At 40.4% G+C, this 22,907-nt stretch overlaps 7 protein-coding genes across 7 annotated transcripts; 6 read left to right on the forward strand and 1 right to left on the reverse strand.

Annotated features, from left to right (window-relative positions):
• Nucleotides 1-150: 150 nt before the first annotated feature.
• On the forward strand, nucleotides 151-2,129 carry EAF01_002842 (uncharacterized protein; the record flags this gene model as incomplete). The annotated part of the gene is made up of 4 exons (XM_038911096.1): nucleotides 151-415; nucleotides 479-1,753; nucleotides 1,805-1,980; nucleotides 2,037-2,129. 4 exons carry the CDS (start codon nucleotides 151-153, stop codon nucleotides 2,127-2,129), a joined length of 1,809 nt encoding a protein of 602 aa, XP_038774018.1.
• Nucleotides 2,130-2,433: 304 nt separating this feature from the next.
• EAF01_002843 (uncharacterized protein) lies at nucleotides 2,434-4,377 on the forward strand (the record flags this gene model as incomplete). Its single annotated transcript, XM_038911097.1, has 3 exons — nucleotides 2,434-2,573; nucleotides 2,626-2,728; nucleotides 2,785-4,377. The coding sequence occupies 3 exons, from the start codon at nucleotides 2,434-2,436 to the stop codon at nucleotides 4,375-4,377; spliced, it is 1,836 nt and encodes a 611-aa protein (XP_038774019.1).
• A 4,641-nt stretch (nucleotides 4,378-9,018) lies between these two features.
• On the forward strand, nucleotides 9,019-11,620 carry EAF01_002844 (uncharacterized protein; the record flags this gene model as incomplete). The annotated part of the gene is made up of 7 exons (XM_038911098.1): nucleotides 9,019-9,483; nucleotides 9,871-10,037; nucleotides 10,088-10,166; nucleotides 10,245-10,628; nucleotides 10,670-10,742; nucleotides 10,794-10,853; nucleotides 10,911-11,620. 7 exons carry the CDS (start codon nucleotides 9,019-9,021, stop codon nucleotides 11,618-11,620), a joined length of 1,938 nt encoding a protein of 645 aa, XP_038774020.1.
• Nucleotides 11,621-11,709: 89 nt separating this feature from the next.
• EAF01_002845 (uncharacterized protein) lies at nucleotides 11,710-13,595 on the forward strand (the record flags this gene model as incomplete). The annotated part of the gene is made up of 2 exons (XM_038911099.1): nucleotides 11,710-11,937; nucleotides 12,381-13,595. 2 exons carry the CDS (start codon nucleotides 11,710-11,712, stop codon nucleotides 13,593-13,595), a joined length of 1,443 nt encoding a protein of 480 aa, XP_038774021.1.
• Nucleotides 13,596-13,998: 403 nt separating this feature from the next.
• Nucleotides 13,999-16,675, forward strand: EAF01_002846 (uncharacterized protein; the record flags this gene model as incomplete). The annotated part of the gene is made up of 4 exons (XM_038911100.1): nucleotides 13,999-14,752; nucleotides 14,868-15,287; nucleotides 15,344-15,983; nucleotides 16,102-16,675. 4 exons carry the CDS (start codon nucleotides 13,999-14,001, stop codon nucleotides 16,673-16,675), a joined length of 2,388 nt encoding a protein of 795 aa, XP_038774022.1.
• Nucleotides 16,676-17,453: 778 nt separating this feature from the next.
• Nucleotides 17,454-19,531, forward strand: EAF01_002847 (uncharacterized protein; the record flags this gene model as incomplete). Its single annotated transcript, XM_038911101.1, has 5 exons — nucleotides 17,454-17,577; nucleotides 17,636-17,741; nucleotides 17,791-18,386; nucleotides 18,447-18,581; nucleotides 18,630-19,531. 5 exons carry the CDS (start codon nucleotides 17,454-17,456, stop codon nucleotides 19,529-19,531), a joined length of 1,863 nt encoding a protein of 620 aa, XP_038774023.1.
• Nucleotides 19,532-20,588: 1,057 nt separating this feature from the next.
• EAF01_002848 (uncharacterized protein) lies at nucleotides 20,589-22,671 on the reverse strand (the record flags this gene model as incomplete). Its single annotated transcript, XM_038911102.1, has 3 exons — nucleotides 20,589-20,946; nucleotides 21,686-22,236; nucleotides 22,295-22,671. 3 exons carry the CDS (start codon nucleotides 22,669-22,671, stop codon nucleotides 20,777-20,779), a joined length of 1,098 nt encoding a protein of 365 aa, XP_038774024.1. The 3' UTR covers nucleotides 20,589-20,776.
• Between the last annotated feature and the right edge of the window lie 236 nt (nucleotides 22,672-22,907).

Raw genomic sequence — 22,907 nt, forward strand, 5'->3', positions numbered from 1 at the left:
TCCTCAGATAGATAAATTATTTCCGAGCCTTGCGAGAGAAGAAGTATTTACACTATCACGGCCGCGCAAATCCAGAACCCAAACAGACCTTGTTTCTACCGATCTGCGAATCCAATGCTAAGTCCCTGGACTTCAATTGATATTTGATTTATGTCGTTCCCCAGAAGGGTCCCTTCGTCGGCCCTGCTGTCAAGCTTGCGCACATCCTCATCTCGATCCCAATTTTGTCTCCGATACCCCTCAAGCAAATTAAGATATGCATCCACGGAGCAAAACTTAGGGGAGGGTCGTTCCTTCAAAGGGCAACTTTACGAAAGCACTCAAGCGCGGTTGATTAAAGAACGCGCAGAAAGGCAGCAGTACTCTAAGAATCGAAATGAAAGTGCTGGAGGAAAGAATTCGGCTTTGACATTTGGTGCGCAGATATATTTTAGGAGTTGATAGCATATTGGACACTGCTGACGAATCGACTGTACAGTTATCATATCGGTGGCCATAGGGGGATATTACTTTGGCTCCTACAGAAATCCCGGTGCACCTACGTCTTCCACTACCCCTCTTTCAACCACAAAACCTCTTCGACATAATACAGGCCGTTCAAATCTCGAATCTGCGTGGGCGGATTTTGTAGAGATAGTAGGCAAGGAAAATGTTTCTACCATTGATTCAGATCTGGAGAGCCATTCGGGCAGTGAATGGTCGTCTCATTTGAGAAAACCTAGTGAAGTACCATTTATGGTGGTTTCCCCTTCATCAACAGAACAAGTTAGCGAGATTATGAAGATTTGCCATCGAAGGAGGATACCCGTTACTGCATATAGCGGAGGCACAAGCTTGGAAGGCCATTATGCTCCTACACGAGGTGGCATTTGCATAGATTTTGGAAGGATGAACAAGATTCTAAAGCTACATAAAGATGACATGGATGTGATTGTTCAACCAGCTGTTGGCTGGGAACTCCTTAATGAAGAACTAGCGAAGGATAATCTATTCTTCCCTCCGGACCCAGGTCCAGGCGCCATGATAGGAGGAATGGTAGGAACTGGATGCAGTGGGACAAATGCATATAGATACGGTACCATGAGGGAATGGGTCATGAACTTGACTGTCGTCTTGGCTGACGGAACAATCATCAAAACAAGACAGAGACCTAGAAAAAGTAGTGCTGGATATGATTTGACCAAGATGTTTATCGGGAGCGAAGGAACCCTAGGATTAGTTACTGAGGCTACATTGAAGGTCACTACGAAGCCAAATACTACCAGCGTGGCAGTATGCAGTTTTGAAAGTATCAAACAAGCAGCAGATTGTGTTGGAAAGGTTGTCACCGAAGGCGTACCGATTGCCGCCATCGAAATCTTAGATGACAATCAAATGCTGAGCATTAACAAATCCGGCATGACAACCAAAGCATGGCTCGAAGCACCCACACTTTTCTTCAAATTTGCTGGGACGCCTAATGCTGTCAAAGAGCAGATTAGTATTGTTCAAAGGTTAGCAAAGGCAACGGGAAGCAAAACTTTTGAATTTGCGAAGAATGCAGAAGAACAAGTCGAGTTGTGGAGTGCAAGAAAAGAAGCTTTATGGTCTGTCATGGCGATGCGGGAAAACGATGGTGATCATGTGTGGACTTCAGATGTTGCTGTACCAATGAGTCGATTGCCGGACATTATTGGAGAGACGAAAGCGGATTTGGCTAAGAGTGGGTTGTTTGCTTCCATCGTGGGACACGTTGGAGATGGTAACTTTCACAGTGAGTATTTTTAGGAGTTCACTACGTCACAAAATATACTAACATGTACAGCTATTGTCCTTTACAATGATACCCAAAGGCAAATCGTAGAAGAAGTAATGCATAGAATGGTCAAGAGGGCCGTGGAAATGGAGGGTACTGTGACTGGTGAGCATGGAGTTGGATTGATTAAAAGAGATCATCTGAACCATGAATTGGGCGAGAACACGGTTGATGCTATGAGAAGGGTATGTGCCAAACTTTCTTGTCATTCGGTTTTATTACATTTACTAACACTTTATAGCTGAAATTTGCATTCGATCCCTTGTGCTTATTGAATCCAGATAAGGTTGTGAGAGTCGAGAAGCCTAAGCCAGGAGAAGTTTCAGAATGGTAGTTTAAACAGAAGATACCAATAAAATAGTTTGAAGAATGTACAAACTTGGATACCACGGTTATGGCGAAGAAACCACCTGGTGAAGATATGTATGGAAATTTAATAGTTGAGTCAACTAGATAAGATAAATCATTGTAATTGTGAGACATTGAATAACAATCCGCAAACATAGACCCATACATTCCAATCCAATGCTATCCAAAATTGGATATATTCACGTGACGCCGTACCCATGCTCCTCCTCACCATCCACTTTCCCCTCATTTTGGTTTACCTTTCCTTCCACCACGACAAATTATTTGCAATGGTCGAAACAAATCATCAAGAGGTCCGCAAATGGGTTGGATACCCTTCTCCAAAAGAAGGCCCTAGTATACCATTTATAAGAACGGATGACAAGAATCCTGCATTCCGAGGGTGGCTTTTGGTGGTAGTTGGATGGATGTATGTATTCTTCCCAACCCAATCAGAGCTGTATCCCACTGACGTCCCAAAGTGTTTCCAAGATTGGATTCATTCAAGGTCCCTTATGGAACAATGCCAAAATGAATGCCTTGAGAGATATCAAGGGTTTGGATGAGTACTTTGAAAGATGGGATGTAAGTTGAAGTGTTTCATCCGATACGGTCGATAAAGATTAACAATGCACAAATAGCCTACAGTAATTCCACTCGCGATTGATTCACCATCTGATGCAGCATTGGATGATTCCGACATCAAGTCCGTTCCTGTTATCCCAGGAGACTCGGCTGAACGATATCGTTCGGTGGCTGAATACCACACGCTTTATCGCACGGGAAAATTAACCCCACTAGCCGTCGCAGAATCACTTCTTCCCCTGATCAGGAGAGACATTAATCCTCCAGGAGCTTATTCCGTTGCTTTTACTGAGAGCAACGTTGAAGAAATTCTAGAAGCCGCAAAAGCATCAACTCTGCGATATCAGCAAGGCAATCCTTTGAGTATTCTCGATGGCGTTCCCACAGGTATTAAAGATGACAGTGATGTTGCAGGATATAGAAGTCATGGGGGAAGAAAAAAGAATGATTCCTTGTTTATTGCTGCGAAAGAGTCTACTTGGATCGTTCAACAATGGCAAAATTCTGGTGCTCTTATCATGGGCAAACTAAATATGCATGAGCTTGGTTCCGATACTACTAACAACAACCCAAATTGGGGCACTCCAAAGAATCCGCACAATTACCATTATTACCCCGGTGGTTCTTCCGGGGGTCCTGCTTATGCAGTCTCTTCTGGGCTAATTCCCTTTGCTCTTGGTTCAGATGGTGGCGGAAGTATCCGCATTCCATCATCATTTTGTGGTCTGTATGGATTGAAGCCTTCGCATTCACGAGTTGAGAACACTGGAAGCACGGTTACTGTTAATGGTCCTCTTGCATCAACTATGGCTGATCTCGAAGTGGCATATCGAATTATGGCAAAGCCTAATCCATCTGATCCGGTTGCTGCGCTATTTAGTCCTCCAGAATCTCGTCGAACTGCACGTCCAAAAGTCATCGGAATTTATAAAGATTGGTTCGACCGAGCTGAGCCATCTGTTCATGATCTATGTACCAAATTTGTGGATCACTGTGAAAAGTCTCTTGGCTATACTGTTGTCCCAATCACAATTCCGTACTGTCCTGAGGGTCAACTTGCCCACGCCATGACTATTCTCACGAATATGGCCTTACGTGCAAAGAAATTTCCATTCTCTGCCTCAAATTGGCTCAAGGATGCCACTCCCTCAAACAAGATCCTTCTCACAATGGGTGCATATACTCCAGCTCGGGACTATCTCCTCGCCCAACAACTTCGCAACCTGCTCATGCAGCATTTGTCTTTCCTTTTCAAGAAATACCCCGGTCTTATCATCGTTACTCCTACTACACCAGTTCCAGGCTGGGAAATCGAGCATGAGGGAGATTTGCAACATGGAGCATTCGATCCAAATAAGAGTCTTAGGAATATGGAATACGTATGGTTGGCTAATTTCACCGGCGTTCCGGGCATCAATTGTCCAGTTGGCTATGTGGATCCGAAAAAAGGAGAAGGTAAAATTCCAGTGGGGATAATGGGGAGTGCGGAGTGGGGAGGAGAAGAAGTTTTGATTGAGTTTGGGAAGGAGGCTGAAGCTTGGCTGGGTAAGGAAAATGAAGGGGGTGGGAGGAAATTGCCGAGGGGCTGGGTGGATGTTGTGAAGGCGGCAAAGGAGAAATTGGATGGAAAATTGGTCGAGGGAAATTGATCATCGGAGGCTAGAAACCAATGGTAGATATAATGACGCAAAGCTTCTTGTCTAAAGATTAGGTTCAGATGTAGCTATTGCCTCGACTTTTTGAACCGAAAGCTGGTGCTTAACGTTCATCCAAGCATCTGAGCATATGTACCCGATCATCAAAAGCATGACATCTCAAACCCAGCACTCGGCTGAGATCTTTATCAATACCGAGTATTAGCTTGTTCTATTTAATCACGCATATTCGTATTCGTTTCAAGTGAAATTGAGTAAGATGGAGTGAAGTTGAGTGGAATTGAGCTTCTCCTATGGCAAGATACACGATGTAGGCAGACTCGCATTGCTTAGGCTAATTCCACTAATTATGATAGCCAGGCAGCTCCTGAAATGCTACCACAGCACGCAATTTAACGCACTAGGTGTACGAGCATTTTGGATAGTTAGTGTCCTGTTCCAACTTCACAGCAGTTATCGAAGTTCTACTTGGGATTCAAATAATACTGTCCTCGCGATCTATCCGCTGCTATCACCTTGGCAAAGGTATCTGATTGTCGTGTTGAAGTATCAGCTTGTTGAGTAGGATGTCAACCCGCAACTTATCAATAGTCGCTTGTGGGTATTCTGTTAGTAGAGGAAAAGCGGATGTATTGATTACTTGCAGTGGTTTTATTTCTATAACTCTTGTGTTAAAAATACCACTGCGTTTGGATTATTCGATTTTCATATCTTGCTTGCGTTGTTTAGTACTAAAAATGAGAGAGGAATAGAAAGTGTGTGAGAATTTGCAAGTGTAAGAATTATGATAAGTCGGACTCAAAGTCTCTTTTGGAGTCTCCGAACTCTCATCATTATTCTGTACCCTTAAGACGGGCGCAATCTATAAAATAATTCTCGTCGCAAACTTGCTCGAGCCGCATTCTATGAGCCACCGAATGTTCAAGATGGTATCTGATTGTCAATTTCAACAATCACTCACATTTTTGGAAAATTGCCATACACCATGAAAACCCTAGCTGAACGGCTACCTGGCTTCCTCCCTCTGGCCTAATGATAAGACTTATTTTATTATTCGCCCCGTCAAATTCTCAGTCATAACCCTCCGTTCGATTTCAGGAGTGCCTAATGCGGTTGATGGGTCAGTATTTGCTCCATAACTTGCAAATCCGGGAACAGAACTCTTGTTCCCAACATCTTGTTCGTAGAAGCCCCTGGCTTCCATTACGCGAATTTCTAGATGGTCAGGCTCCGCTATTCAAGTCGCTGTTGCTAGACCTGTGTTTTTGGAATTAGTCTGGGGTATATGTGGAGACGGGACGAAGAATGATGTACCAGTTTTACCGCCTTATACTACCACATAATCTCATTCTTGGGTAGATGATCTTGCGTGATGATTGGGGGATGCAGCTCCAACAAGATTGTTCCGCACAAAAATTCGAATGGTAATCAATTTGTTAATCAATTGTGCAGAATTGAAATGCCGGAATGGAAAAAATCTCAAATGCTAAGGAAAAAACTACATTTCTTGTAGTTGTAAACGATTCGGCTAAAGGTCATTCAAATACACTCAATTTCATAACTAGCTTCTAAAACACAACTTTTCTATACCTTATCAAAAACATTTATGTCACGGGTTCAATACGTAGTTATATGGATGCCTAAGGCATCCAACCTCGATATAGTCGGCACCTCTCCGCCTCCTTCTTTACTCCTTGTAGAATATCATACATCTTACCTAGTACCTATCTCTTGCACCGTGATAATTTAGATGTTATACTTTTATTATTTATTTTATAATAACTTTATTAATTTAATATTGATTTTAATAATATTGTAGGTTATGCGCTTAGTAGGGGATTGACTAGGCTGGATTGGGAATAGTACTATAATAGTACTATATGAGAAGCTTAGGCTTATAGAATTTATAAATAGAATTACTATTATTATTGAAGCTTGAATTGTTATTGTATTATATAATCTTGAATACATATAAAAGTGGGTACTAGAAAAAGATCTGAATACAGGGACCTAAGCCACTTATTTATGCTTTTTTCCTACCCTCTATACAGCCTATTGTTACGGAGGTACCCGCACCGCAACATGGATTATAAGATAAACCTAAGGCCTTGGTGTTGGAACCTACGAAAACAGCACTGTAGGGACAGTTGAATTGAAGGGTAACGAAAGATAGCGGTAACCAGATAAGTAATCAGTGATTAAAAGATAGGTACCTATCTTTTGTTGTTACCTACCCTACAGTGGGCACAGGGTAAGCAGCAGTCACAGGTCGGCTAGAGAGCACAGGTTAGATAAGCGGTGGCATCATTACCAGTCACGGGATGGACATCACGTGATCAGGAAACCGACTTGTCGAAATCGGCTTTACGGTAATCGACTTGTCGATTCATAAGGTACGAAAATCTATATAAGGGAATGGGTTTCATTATAATGTAGAGCTTCGTGCTCAAGAACAATCATTAGTTTCATTACTATAGTTACGAGAATTGCAACCAGTTACAACCTTATTGAATTCCTACTTGAAGTCTAGTCTAAACCACCTCGAGAGATCTCTAGACACTTCCACGTGACCCTAGAGGCAGCTCCCGTAACACCTATAATATGTAGATGGCGTACATGAAAATTCTGATTTCAAATCAATTTTATAATAAAGAAAAATTAATATTGCATCTGTCATTCCGCATTTGGACTAGCTTCCACGTGATATTTCAAATTTTTCAAAATAATGAATTATTATTTTGAATAAAGAGCTAATAAAGAATTTCTTTTTGAATAAAGAATTCTTTATTTTATTTTATAATAATATTCTTCCTTATATAAAGAAAATAAAGAATATAAGAAATTTTTCTTATAATATTGAATTTTTATTATTTTATTATAATAATAGAATTTTATTATTATAATTAGTTCCCTTAATATTATAATAATATTAAGTGATTTAATTAATATTTATTAAAAACAACAAATAAAAATGATATTTTATAATAAATAATAATTAAATCTATTATATGTTTAATTTTCAATTATTCTAGAATTATATTAATTGAAATAGAAATTGAAAATTGAAAATCTAAAGATTAAAGACTTTTTTTTCAAAAGTTAATTATAAAAACCTTTAAAATATTATATCATTTTAAAATCGTTATTATTTTAATTATATTATTCTAAATGAATTCAAATTTAAAAGATTAATTTAATAAAATAATAGCTTTTGTTCTATATAGAAATTTTTGATTTTGAAATTATATTAATAAAGTTAGGATTTAATAATTCTTTGATTTCAGCTAAAAGGTTATGAGATTATGAAATCACATTTTGAAAGCTAGTTATGAAATCGGGTGTACTAATCTGATACACTGAAGCGAAGATGTTTACTGATCAATCGAAAATGAGCTAGTTAGCCAGGAAGATGTCGAGTACGGAATTCCTTATTTGGTTCATTTGGCTTTAATGAGATGCCTCTTCCGAAGGACAAGGAGAGGTCTTTTGAGAAGCATTAGGAGAGCTTTTGAGGGGAGATGGAATATACACCCTATTTTTCACTCGAAAATTCTGGGTATTTTTTTGATCAAATTTTATCAATGATTCAAAAAATCTCAAAAATTGATGAAATTCATTTTTTGACTTTGGAAGAGACTTGTATTGTGTCACCACAACGCACCTGCTTGATTGGTGGGCTAGTATCTAGATTGGGAAGCTGCGTTTTGAGGCTGATTTCTCCACTCCGATTTTTTGGACCGCCTAATCGTTCTTTCTTTTCTTTTTGAACTTGCCACGTTGTGCGTTACTGCGTTTGAGAAAGTTTTCAGATGTTTCTGGGATCTCAGAAGTCGTATGGCTTGTGGAAATAATACACTAGTACTAAACGAAAGGACGATCATAAACATCAAAGAGTGTCTATGAGCAAAAATAGTGAGTTTTATTATGCCCAATCGAAGCTGCACATGTCATTTGAGCAACTAAAGACAATAATCTGATTCAAAATTCTCAGGACGGCTCATCAACCTCTCGGTCATCCGGCAAATCAAACATGATTCCGTGCCAGCAGATATCCATTTTCTGCCTGATACCGAGCCTTGGAGTACGTATATTGAAAATCATGTGTCATAGCAACTGCTGAAGGCATACTTCTGGCGGAATGGCAGTGTATGCTGTACCTTTAGGTGTCTCTCCTATACGAACGCATTGTAAGGCTTATGTGGCCTCAAGGCGTCCAGGGATCATTCGAGTGGATGAGATTGGCGCATAAAAACGCTGAATCAGGCTTTTTGAAGCTTAGATATGTTGTGTATGCCTTTGGTACAATTCTCTTGCAGCTCTGTGGCTGTTGTATTGGCTTCGCCCTCTGTTATAACATCTAGTGACCATTTCGCCCGTTTGAATAACCGCCTATGTTGAGCCTTCTCATAACACATTCCCTCGCAGCTTCAGTGCCTATTACAAAACAGGATTTTGCACACTGAGCCAGAAATTCAAAATTTAGATTTGGATTCTATTCACATGATGGACCCGCTATCAGTGAGCGCCAGCATCTCTAGTTTGATATCTATTCTCAATATTATAGCTGGGAAGAGCTACAAATATGTTAAAGAAGTTAAGGGATCTGCCTAGGAAGTCATAAAACTTGTCAACAGAATGACTGATCTATATGGTATTCTTGACCAATTGCGCCTGGTCATCTCACGTTTTGACGACGAGTCAATCTCTTCCGCCATTCAATTCCAACACATAGTTGCTTGCCGAACACTACTTGACAGGATTAAAGAGAGATTATATAAAGCTGACCGCGACAATATATGTAGTCAAAAGTCGGCGATTGGCCGGAAAATTTCAAATTTAGGACGAGCTCTTATCTGGCCTTTCAGCGTCGATGAAACCAGAGCACTCATCGATGATGTGACGACACAGAAGTCTACTTTGATGTTTGCACTTCAAGTGGATGGAATGAATGCGCTATTTGATGCACTCGGTGACCGGAAGATACAAGGACTAAATATAGAAGCGATACGGGCGAATTTGCTTGGCCTCAGGAAGGAGAAAGCGGTATCTGTATTGAGTAGGTGCTTCGTGGCACTTATTTTCCCTTACGTTCAACCTAACGTGGTCACGTTCCAGACCAAAAGCAAAAGGAGATTATTGAATGAATAGCTCCATATGATCACCAGTGGGTGTACAGACTGACGGGACACTCCAAAAATGGACTTGTAGATATCTCTTGATATATCCAATTTTATATTTTAAGAATTATTGTAATTGTTCATTCAAGGTGAAATAATCAAATCATAAATTCTAATATCAAATAATTGAAGAATAAATTTTTCGAAATTTTTGAAAGTTGGGAAGTGTCCCGTCAATCTATGCACCCACTAGTGGATCCTAGTCAAAGACATCAAGAAATGGCGACGAGACTTCGACGACCAGGTACTGGTCAGGTAAGGAGAGTTCATTCCTGCATAATGTTCTGGAAGTTTCAGCTAAGAGTCACAGTGGTTCACCAAGGGAGATCATTTCAAGTCCTGGCTTGATGAAAAGGAATCGAAGTTGTGGTTGTATGGTATTCGTAAGCATCCACTCCATTCTCTCAACAAACTTACCCCAACTCGGATAGTTATTCTGATGCTTGTCGTAGCTGGAGCTGGAAAAACTATATTAATGTAATTCATCAAGTAATAAATTTCTGGGCTATTTTGCTGACTCGAAATAGCAGCTCTGCCATCAGCTGTATTTTTGACCAGCTTGAAGATGGTGATTGTATACGATTTCCAACTCCACCTGAAATTTTAGTTTAAAATTGATGAAAAACTTCTTGCTTTCTAGGTTTAGCATTCTTTTATTGCGATTGCAAGGATACAGAGACATAGAATCCTCTAAATATCTTGGGTTCTCTGGTTAAGCAACTTGTGTTAGCCGACCGCCGTGGATTTGCGGAGCTAGAAGCATGTTGGGTCAATTATTGCCTAGATGAGGATATTGGAATTTCGAATTTAATATCGGTAGAGCATCTCTATGAACTACTTCGGGATATATCACGTTACTTCGACAACGTTTCTCTTGTTGTTGATGCTCTAGATGAATGCGGAGATGGTCGTTTGGATATTGTACGTCTTCTAACTAAACTCAACGCTACCAAAGACAGCAACATCAAAATGATCTTGGCCTCACGGTCCGGACCAGAAATCGAGAGGTACTTGGTAGATTTTACAAAACTTTCAATTGCAGTACACAGAAACGACTTGGAACTCTACGTACATTCGAAAATAGAGTGTCGTCTGCGTGATAACTCTAGGCTCACCTAGAGCCAAGAGCTGAAAGAAGAAATCATTTCGCGCAACGTTTAGTGGATGAGGCACAGGTTATGTGTAAGTTGTATCAACCCAATCGGTTAACCAATGCCAATTGCTGACTTTTAGTTCGCTGGGTAACATGCCAACTAGATCGGCTATGCGACCTCGATCCCCCCAGAGACATTAGTTGAGCCTTGCATTCACTCCCTCCGACATTATTCAAAACTTATGAGAGAATTCTAGACCGTATCAACCTCAGCAGTGACGAGACAAAAGAGCTTGTTCGTCGAGTCTTGATATGGACAGTCTGTGCCGTTACACCACTCTCTTTAGCCCAATTACTCGAAGCCGTATCCATAGACCTGTCTGATAAGCATTTGGACCGAGACAGAATTCTGAATGAGCAGAGTATCTTGAAGAGATGTAGTAGTCTCGTCAGGAAGACTAAGGGACCGTGGGACATTCGAATTGAAATAGCACATTTCAGCGTCAAGGAATTTTTACTACTTGAAGTTCAGGATGACCGCTATTCCATGTACCGCACTTCACATGATTTTCGAAATGCTTATATGGCTAAGGTCTGTTTGACCTATCTATTGTTCGAAGAATTTCGAGATATAAGTCTCTACACTATGCACGCAGACAAAAATGTTGTGATTGAGAAATACGCTTCGTTGAATTTTGTTCGTCATTCGTGTGATAAGAGCGATTATGAAGGTATTTCAATATTACTGAAACGACTCTTTAATCCTCTGAAGACAGAGAATTTCGTTCCTTGGGCCCAGGAACTTTTGCACCCCTCGTACTTTAACGGTGACCACCGTACTATTGTTAAAATTATTGCGAGCACTAGTTCACTACATTTTGCAATCTTGCTGTCACTTCATCATGTCGTCGAATGGTTAATTTCAGACGCTAGCAAATACTCTCAAATAAATGGGACCGTGATATAGACACATTGTTGGCTTACGCAGTGGCCCCCGAGAAAGTCCTACACGTTGTGCAGCGCGTGAGATGTATAGAAAATACTCATATCACCGCCATGGAGAGAATATTTGAGGTCGTTCTACAGTTAGAAGTGGATCGTTCTCATCCACTTATGGGAAAATGGGGAGATCTTCCACATTCAACTCCCTTAGAGCTCGCCATCAAAGTCCATTTTGGATGGGAAACACTACTTCAGCATGGTGCTTTGGTTATTGAATCATCTATTGAAGCTCTTGAAGCAGATCGTCCATCATATTTTGCCTTGTCTGATGACAGCTTTGCTGTAAGTTTTGTGCAAAAATCGCAGTCTAAGAATGACATATCAAACCAATGTCAGTTCTTCCAATACAACCTTCCTAAATGTATTTGCTTGAGGCTAGGGGTTTTTACATACTAATGCTCTGTGTCTATCTCTTTAGTTTAATGTGATTTGTGCAACAACTCAAAAAGATAGACACGACTCTTTCAAATTCGTTCCTCGACTCCGTTGTCTAAATTGACTCTATTGATGAGAATCCTGCATTACAAACAGCATTCATATTCGGCCAAACACACGCCGTGCTCAAAATCCCGAAGAAAAAGAATTTATAAATAGATTCATGTTCCAAAACAGACGGATTAGGCACACTACACCGCGCTTCGAAAGGTGGACGTTCAGAAATTGCCAGGATCGTTCTTGATCACGGCGCCTCGGTAGATCTTCCCACTTCGACTTCTGAAATATAGACTGTTCATGGGATTTATGATATCAAGTATGGTGATTCCAGTTTGAAGTTTCCAACCTCTTTTCATTTGGCGGTTGAGAACGGACAGTTAGATACTGCCAAGTTTTTACAACGCCAGGGAGCAGATATCAATCAGTCTGACATATTAGGCGTCACACCACTTCATTTCGCCACTAGCAAAGACCTCAACATGATGGAATATCTACTTCAGTCTCCTAAACAACGCCATTCATTTTTCACCAAGACCAGTAAGGGATGGGCCACACTGATGGCAGCAGCAAGGCTTGGGTCAAGTGACGTGTTCAGATTTGTTTTGCGGAACTCAGATCTATCTATCATACTATGTCAGGACAAAGCTGGTTTCAATTGTCTTCATGAAGCGGTACAATCTACTATTGAACCGGGATTGAAAATTGCAATTCTTGAAGAATCATGTGTAGATTTATGCACACCAACAAAGGATGGATTCACACCTTTGCATTTTGCAGCTAAGACTGACTCTTATAAATTCGAAAAGGTCCTCAAACTTACTCTGCAATCATCTTTATGGAAATCTCAAGGTCTTACTTCTTTCGGCATCAGGACAGAGAACACGTACTTACAGGGCTCAGATTCTCGGTGGGATGTTCCCAACGACACACAAGACATAATCAATTTTGTATCTAACTCTGGACTATTTGTCTTACATATGTTGATATGCAGAGGATATACTTCTCCCAGTCATGGAATGATAATGCTTAGACTACTACTCTCATCTAGCCGGAACGTAAATCTGGAACTTAAGGACAACGAAAGAAGATCAGCATTATTAATACTTTGCAATTTGGTACTCCAAGATGTTCAGAGAAGTGAATATGCCGATGGTTTTGTGACTAATTCCATGAAATTATTATTACAACATGGAGCTATGATTACTCAACAAGACCGGGAAGGAAAGACAGCACTTCATTATCTTTGTAAAAGCCGGGGGTTCACAAATCTTGAGTATCGATCAATTTCGATTCTATTGGCGGCAGAACGCTGGAGAATTGCTGACACGAGCGAAAACGATAGCATATACATCCGTAAATGTATGAGTGCAGACGATGGTTATGGCCGAAACGATGGCAAAGACAGGGGTGATTACGGTGCGGATGATGACTATTGGAATAATGGCAACGAAGATAATGACGATAATGATTTCGTGACAAAATGGAACACACAAAGGTCCACCTGAGGATCAACTATTGCAATTTGTTGGAACTACCCAATAGATCTAATAGTACCGCTCTACACATATTATTCGCGCAATTTGAAAGGATTTGCCACCAACCATTTGCAATCAAAATTGCACTCATGTTAGTGTCTGCAGCTTCCGTAGACCAACTGAATAGTACCTTGGTTAATCGTCGCAGCCTTCTTGATATTGCTCTTCATCATGGTCAAGACCAGCTCAGCAAAATGCTTCTTGATCTTGGGGTAGATGCTTTGCATTCCGATGAGGGAATGCCTCCAAGAACAGCACTTGAACTACTCTGTATACACGGGTCGCAAGACAAATCGCTCATTGAAAGGATAATTGCGAGCCATCTGGACAGAAATTATTTGAATTTTGATGGCTACACTATGCTTGATCTGGCATGTCTTCATTTTCATCCAGCAGTCGTAGAGGAATTGCTTCGGGTGGGATGGAACGCAGAAATTCGAATCGACCGGGATTGCCGCCGATTGTAGCAGCTATTCAATCTGGAAATACAAAAGCTGTTGGTTCCCTATCAAGATATGGAGCCGTCATTCGTAACATATACCAAACATACGGATCCCAGTTCTCTCTATCTCTAGCTCCAAACTCAGGAATGTGTAAACTTCTTGACGAAAAAGGAATCAATGATTGGAATTGCAGAACCAGGGGGTATTTCTGGGGGCGATTCATACCTGGATTAAGCACAGCACAAACAATCAATGTCAGCACTATGGCGGAAAATAAATGGTTTGTCAAGATAGATAGGGTGTCACCCTTGCATCAGAAATCAATATATGGCACCAAAGAGACTATACAGTATGCTCTGGAACTTGGGAGTGATGTGGAAGTCGATGTTACTGCAAGTTTTGGTATCACTCCATTGTTCTTTGCGATATATGGCAAAAGGCCTGACATCACTGAACTGCTTCTATCAAAAGGTGCCGCAACTAACGTTATCTACGGTCCTCGGAGATTGACACCGCTACATCTTGCTGTTGCAGGAGGCAGTGAGCTAATCGTTGAGACTCTTCTTCAATACGGGGCAGATGTTCAAGCTCGTGATGATGCAGGGCTTATTTTCGCTACGCTTGCTTTGGATCTTAAGCATGAAAGTATAGCGGAAATTTTGAATCAAACTTTAGCCAAACTTTGTAAGTCTGTCGTATACTTTTTCCGAGTCTTTACTATCTCTTCCAGCTGTATATAGTTCCAAACAACGACTAAGGTTTCAAGATCATTCTAATTACTGATATTTTTCATATGCAGTAATATTTGAGCCCATTTCTCCGAATAGCAATAGATCAGCCACAGAGACTGATATAGTGGACAGTAATAGATCTGTATCTGTCTCAATTGAAGATGCTCTCATCTGTCGGGACCTTGCGACTCTGAAACATCTACTTCAAAATGGCGACTGCATTCAGAGGGCTTGTTTCTGCGGGTGCAGTCCATTGCTCAGAGCTTTCGTGAGAAGCTCTTCCAGAGAGATAATTCATTTTCTATTGGATAATGGAGCTTCTCTAGATGGAGTAGTGAGGTGTACAGAACAACTACCTACTGCTGGGTTTACACCTCTTCACTGTACCGCAATGTTGGGAGACGAACAGATTATGGAAAAGATTCCCACACTAGGAAAGTCGACGCCTCAACAGAAGGTCCACCATTTACATGTTGCAGCATATAACGGTCATTTAGGCCGTGCTCGGCTGCTCTTGAACTATAAATAGGATATAAATGTGAAGTTGATATGAAAAGCAGCTTTACTAATCCTCGATGCTTCGAGGAGGCGCAGATTGTGAGCAATGAAAATCATGTTGCCAAGGATATCGGCGGGACAGCTTTGCATTATGCTTCTTTTCAAGGCCATTTGAATACTATGAAAGAACTCTTGAAAGCAGGAGCAGACCTTCATGCTCAAAACAGGTGGGGAGAAACACCTCTACATGTTGCCGCAGAGGACGGTCAATATCAAGCATGCCAACTCCTAATCTCTGCCGGAGCTAATGTGCTATCTCGGGATTTTGAGAAACTCTGCCCAATTCACAACGCGATATGGGGAGAGTATCCACAAATAGTGGAGGTTATGGTCAAAGAATTGGTTAGGTCCGATATTCTTTGTGAAGATGGGAGTGATCTACTGGCTTATGCTTGCCGCTTTGGCAATGCAGAGACAGTAGAAATACTCGTTACCGCTGGGATGAACATTAATCCAACCTACAATGATGAGTTGCCGACACCCTTCTCAGCTATGTTCAACCAGACTTTGACTGAAGAATTCCGAATAAAGTTAATAGCGGATGTCGATAATCCTTACCAAACCCTTGGGTCGGGAATTTTACTCACGATTCTTTGCAAGAAATTCCTGCTTTTGGTAGCCAGAGAGTGGGTTGATCTTCTTATTGCTTTTGCAGCTGTGATATAGTATTACAAAGCTGTGATATTTACTGATAGTTGTCGCCATTACCTCTGTAAATACTACTAGAACGCTGACTTGGCATAGATTACTGAGAAGAGTGCCTAAAGATATAATATACCAGTATGTCAACTACGTCAGTATATATGAAACAGCTCTCTACTGTACAGCAGCAAAGTCTCGAGAGCAAAATTTACAAATAGCGAAGCTGCTCACAGACCATGGAGCTGAGCTTGAAGTCATTAAACCTTCACACGGCGCACCTCTGATGGGTGCGTGCTACTATGGTTATTATGATATGGTTGTGCTCCTTCTTGAAAAAGGGGCAAGAAACACATGCAATAAACATTATGGGACACATATGACTGCAGTTGAAGAAGCTAGACATCATCCTGACAAAGTAGCCTTGCTGAAGAACTTTGAGGAGAAAGATATTGAAGCCTTAAATGAGCCCAGGACAGCACTATTTGCCAAAATGGTGAAGGTTGAGGAGTGTTTGAATAGGATTTCGAAAGAGAATGAACAAGAAAAAGACCAGGAGAAGGAGGAGAAGAGAAACGAAGAAGGGAAGGAGATGGAGGAATGCGAGAAAAGTGGTGAAGATGAAGGACGTGAGAATAATATATTTGAGAAAGACAAGGAGCAAAGGTTGTTGGTTTGACAATAGATTAACGGCCTACTATGCTACGTTCAAGTATTTTGAAGTCACTTGTTGATTCAATCATACAATCCTGTTTTAGCACTACATTCTTGAAGCCCTGGCATGTCACTCAATGACAGTTGTGGAAAGACAACCCGAATGCTGATAATGTTGCCAATACGACTATAGATTCGGCAACAATCTACTGCTCAAGATGAGGATCTCATCTCGTCCATCAAAATTCAAAATGCAATCTAGTGTTGTGTTCTTGATTCATTTAGTCCTACTGAACATTTCACAGACCACTCAAGAATTCACTATACACATCTCTATGAGATCTATCTAAACTTCGCAAATTCTTCATTTGATATCTTTGGTTGGTGACATCCAGTTGTGGACAGCTGAGAAAAGAAAACGCCACAATATAATTTTAAAACGCCACCATCGACTCAAGCATAATCATGTCCAATCAGCATCATCCCTTCCGTTTCTGGCTTCACACATATACCGTATCGAACGATATTGGTGGCTGTCTGTAGTTCTGTGTCTTTCGTTATATGAACCGGTAATGAACCCCCTCTCGTTGGGTCGTGGTTTCGTTCTTCTCGACCGCAGCGAATTTGACAAGCTTATTTTATATAAAAAATTAATACGACAATGAATATTAGCTAGCTTTGGTTTAATTTCAAAATTTTTCTTAAATTTTCTCCCCTCGTTGATTTCAAAACTCGAAAATATATATCACCAAGCTGTTGCACTTTGCGAAACTTCCCCAGTCGTGGTTGACAACTTCGACAGCATGGCTTTCTCTCTAATCTGGATTCTCGTATCCATTCTCGTGCTTTGGGTCTCCAGTGCGTACCTTTCGCTGAAACGAAATATTGCCATCGCAAAGACTACGGGACTTCCTTACATTGTATCTCGTTAGTTAACTGTGAACCCTCCGTACCGTTGTGAACTTAATACTAAACTTTGGTGTAGCAATCAGCGGAATAGCTGGATTTCTCTGGACCGGTATCCATGATATCGTTTTTAGTATTCTGAAATGTCTACCATATTCTCAAAATTGGCTATATCCAATGATTATGTAAGGTCGCACTGCATTAACATATATGCTATCATCTAACTCATAGCAGGTATCTTGACCCCCATCGAGGGTGGCACTATAGTCAGGAACTTCGTGAACTACATGGCGAAGCATACTTCATCATTAGTCCTGGTCAAATTTATCTCAGCATGGGTAATGCAGACACCATATACCAAATGTCTATTCGGCGAAATCACTTCCAGAAACCCATTGAGGTATATGGAATTGTCGATTTGTATGGAAAGAATATTCTCACCACGGAGAAGGAGGAATGGAAAAGTCATAAGAAAGTTGTCGCGCCTGCGTTTTCGGAAAAGAGTTATGCTGTAGTGTGGAAGGAGACTATGAACCAGGCGTATGGAATGCTAAGACATTGGTCAGGAGCGGGAGGTTCGGATGAAGAGAATCTGGAAGTCAAGGATACTGCGCCGGATACTGCAGTTTTAGGTCTACATGTTATTAGTGGGGCTGCGTATGGCATTAGCCAGAGCTGGGAAGGAGACGATGAGGAGTTGGGCGACAATATAGTTCCTGGTTTCAATACTACCAAGCTTGAGGGTACTCATCGATTGATGTTTAAGGAAGCTCTGGGTACATTAATTCATGATATCATTTGGGCAGCGCTTGCTCCGATGTGGGTATACAGTAAGTGGAATCTCTTTCTTGGTAGATCTGGACTAGAGGTGACATCTAACGTGAGTTCAGGTATCTCGCCTTTCCACAAAAATTGGTATCAGTCCTTTGTCGAATGTGGCGATTATTTCAATGAGCTATTTGATCACAACCTAAAAGTTATTGAGAGTGGTCAGAATAAGGATTCTGGAGCCATGGGCATTATAGGTGCATATACTTTTTGACCTCACGAAACAGATACTAACCAAGCATCAGGTTCCTTGGTAGAAGCGACTCGACTCGAATCATCGGAAGATTCAAAGAAAATGCTCACCAAGCAAGAAGCGATAGCCGATTCCTTTATATTCCTCTTTGCCGGTCACGAAACCACATCTAACGCAATACACTACATAATTCTCTTCCTATCGTTTTCCCTTACGGCACAAGATCAACTTCAATCAACACTTGATACAGTCCTCGCAGACAGGTCACCAGAATCCTGGAATTATGAAGCAGATTTCCCAGCCTTACACGACAGTTTTGTTGGAGCCGTCATGAACGAGTCTTTAAGAGTTATGTCCCCTGTTATTGCCATTCCGAAGGTAAGCTGGGAATTGCGACAAATGAATGTTGACGGGAACACTGTCACGATCCCTGCAAATACGTTTCTGCATTTTGATGTTATAGGTGTGCATCGAAACCCGCGTTATTGGCAATGCCTAAAGAGCCGGATTAGTGATAAATCTCACGATTTAGATGACTTTGTACCTGAGAGATGGCTACCCGGTTATGAGAGCAATTCAAAAGACAAAGCCTCCCCCGACGCTTCAAATGACAGTCTACTCTTTGTACCACGTAGAGGAGCATTCATACCCTGGTCAGAAGGCGCTCACGCATGTATGGGCAAAAGATTCTCGCAAGTTGAGATGATGGCTGCATTAGCTGTGATATTCAAAGTTTGGAGCGTTGAGCTGGATGTCAGAAAATGGGCGAGTGATGAGGAGATTGAGAAGATGAATGTTGGAGATAGGAGAGTGGTTTATGAGAAAGCAATGAAGAGAGCGAGAAAACTCGTAAAGGAAAGTGAGACTCTTATTACGCTCAAGATGTTTGGGGAGGCTGTTCCTTTGAGATTTGTCAAGAGAGGAAAGGAGAGATTCAGGGAATGCTTTCTCTAAAGCGGACTACTAGACATTGTAATGGAAGTATCTCGGTTGTGGATGAAGAGGCACAGAGATTAACTTTCCAGTCTCTGTCATTTGCTAGGGATGGGTAAGCACTTGAGCTACCGAAGTTCGGGTACCACGAAACTGTCAATTTCAGACACAATAATGAAAATTAATTTTTCATGGGGGCTTTTAAGAATACTATTGAAGGTAAGTTCTAGAATATAATAATAATATTAATATTAATATTTTAATAATAGTGGAAGACTTAATCATTTTAGCTTGAGAGATGAATTAAATATAATATAAGAATTAAATTGAAAATAAATTATAAAAGAAAGCTTGATTGAACTGAATTTGCTTACTTTTTCCTAGGTTTTCTTTAAAGAATATCCTAGATTTATATAATTTATAATGAAATTCTAATAGTTTTTATATTTATAAATAAGATTAATTTAAATTGAATCTTATAGAATCATTTTATATTATAAAAGAAAAATACAATTAATCAATTTAATTAATTTATTAACAATCTTCTATATAATTCTATCTTATTCTATTTCATTATAAATCAATTTAATAAAAGATATAGCTATATTATAATATAATAATATAATTTTATAATATAAAATCATATTATACTTATATTATTAATATATATATAGCTTGATTAGTAAGATATTAATAAGTGATTTAGTATACTTATTATAGAATCTCACAAACACAAATGAAAGATGCTACATTTTGTGAGGCTAATGACACATGACATCCTAGATTTAACGAACAAAACTTCAATTATCATCTCGAACAAGTGATAGGCACTCATTTCAATCCATATCATTTCATCCCATCCTCGTCCCAATTCTGCTCCTGTATCCGGGAATTCAATAGAAAAGCGTATGTATAAAATTGATAAAGTGTGAAGGGAAGATTCAACAATTGGTACTCTTGAGTCCACATACTGATTTTGCAACTTACAATCACCAGATATACTCAAACTAAGATTCCAGACCAAAGAAGATGAGCAATAAATTATTGAGTTCAACAAGAACTCATATAGCACAAACACCATTGAATTAATAATAAATTATAATTTGCAATCGTACACTAAAGGGATATATTCCCATTGTGTTAATTCACTCAAGAAGGCAGTCTCAGGCTACAGATAATAAGACACCTAACTCCTCCTTTTATTCGCCTGCCATTCATCGCCATCTCCTTTCAAAAACTCCCCAAGCTGTAACTGCTTAAAATACTCTAATGGACCATCGTCTTTCCAATCTCACTTTTCCATCCCTTGGCTCTTTCAAACCCATTAGAATGGGTTTGGAAGTCCATCATCGCCTGATATACCTCCTCTTCTGAATTGAGAACAAAGGGTCCATATTGGACTACCTTTTGGTCGAGAGGTTGACCTGCTATTAGAACTATAGCACTCATTAGTATATATTATCTCTTATGTTGTGAGAGATAATAATGGATTATCGGAGATAAATGAAAGATTGGACAAATGTGACTAGAATGAGCAGTTATGGATACATTTGATGACAACACTAACTCATCCCTATCAACAGCCACGAATTTTAGACATTACAGAGTAGTATTTGCTTGAGTAGTTGCAAATATATCAGGAATGTATGACTTAAACATCAAAGCAACTTGCTTTGGAATTGACCCCACCAACAAATGCCCCTGTCTATCTCGGCTGCAGTCTGACCCCACTCGGGTAACATTCGGCCCCTTCTTGCATATACTGACCCGCTCTTGCAAACTCTGCAACCAACCCCGCAGCAAAGCAGTCTGGATGGTGGTGTTCTCGCGTTGTATTATTGGCAAACAAGCATCTCTCTTCCATCAACCAAGCAATAACCAGCGTTTGTGGTTTAGTGGTAAAATCCATCGTTGCCATCAATCTCTTCTCTCATAGGACGAGTACGATACAATTTCGATGGGCCCCGGGTTCGATTCCCGGCGAACGCACTATCCTTTTGCTTTTTTGATTGACTTCAATCTGAAAGATGACGGTCTTGTTATAGATTTTTTGAAGTTGTAGTGGAGGGGATTAGAGCAGTTTAACCTCTCTTTTGCTCCTGCCAATTTTGGCCGTGGGGTTTGGTAGGTTGTAATTCAAAATAAAGCGAGAACCAATCAAATAAATGAACTTACTAAAATGTCCATTTTCTTTAGCAGACTCTTCGACTTCTGCATTCACCACATCTCCCTCCTGACGGAATACCACATTGTGGAATTGTGCAATCTTGGTCTTCTCATCTCCACTTCCAAAGACTGTCTCCCCACTCAAAGTATAGGCAAAAGCATTCCACCCAGCCGGTAATGATTGCTCAATCTTTCCACCCGGTTTGATTTCTACGTCGAAAATCCAAACTGGTGTATAAGCTAATTCTTGTACACTATCAACACCATGACTTTGGCCTGAAATAATCTTCACATGTACTTTTCCATCATCGATGTCGATTTGTGGGATTTCCTTGGCTCGTAAATCACGATATCGTGGCTCGCATTTCTTAAGTTTTTCGGGTAAGTCTACCCAGAGTTGCATTCCAACATTTGCGCTGCCATCGAGATTTTGTCGTGGCATTTCCGCGTGCATTATTCCTTTTCCTGCAGTCATGAATTGGAGATCTCCTGCTTCAATAGTTCCTGCATTTCCTGCGAAATCTTCATGGTCGACGGCACCTTCGAGGAGGTAGGTTATCCTGATGAGGGGTTGTGTCAGTGACAGTTTGATACGGAGAAACGAAATAGTCAACTTACGTTTCTTGTCCTCTGTGTGGGTGATCTGGAAATCCAGCTCCGGGCTTAATGGTAAAATGATCAAGCATAAGGAATGGTGAGAAGTTCTTCAGTTGAGGTGTGCCAATTGAACGACGAACTCTTGCTCCCGCACCCTCTGCTTGCTCGCGTGCCAAAAAGGCTTTTTGAATTCCTCTTGGTGTTGTCATGTTGACTGTTTTAGATGTGCTAAAGTATGAAGCGGATGGAAACTGAGAAAGTTGTGATTGTGAAGGAGCTGTGGTTGTACTATTTCTAACCAAGTAACTAATGGTTTCGATATATTCAATAATTGGATCTCTGAATATAATTGAGAAAACTGCAATGATAACTGATAAAAAGAGGAGAAGCAACTTCATCTGGATATCACGAGAGTTATATAGGATGTTTGAGAACGAATGAGAAACAAAAAGAATGTTCTTTGATGGGATACTTATAAGCATTTGAACAATATTTGACCCTATTGAGCTATTGATGATGAAATGCTTATCGGATTGCTTATGAGTTGCTGATTAAGAGCCTTACACTTGCTAGACTGAGTGTAGGGCTGACCAATGGATGAAGGAGAAAATTTGAATTGTGGCTGGGGTTATTT

The sequence above is a fragment of the Botrytis porri genome (genome assembly GCF_014898465.1).
Source record: "Botrytis porri strain MUCL 3234 chromosome Unknown BPOR_003, whole genome shotgun sequence".
In the NCBI taxonomy this organism is placed as follows: Eukaryota; Fungi; Ascomycota; class Leotiomycetes; order Helotiales; family Sclerotiniaceae; genus Botrytis; species Botrytis porri.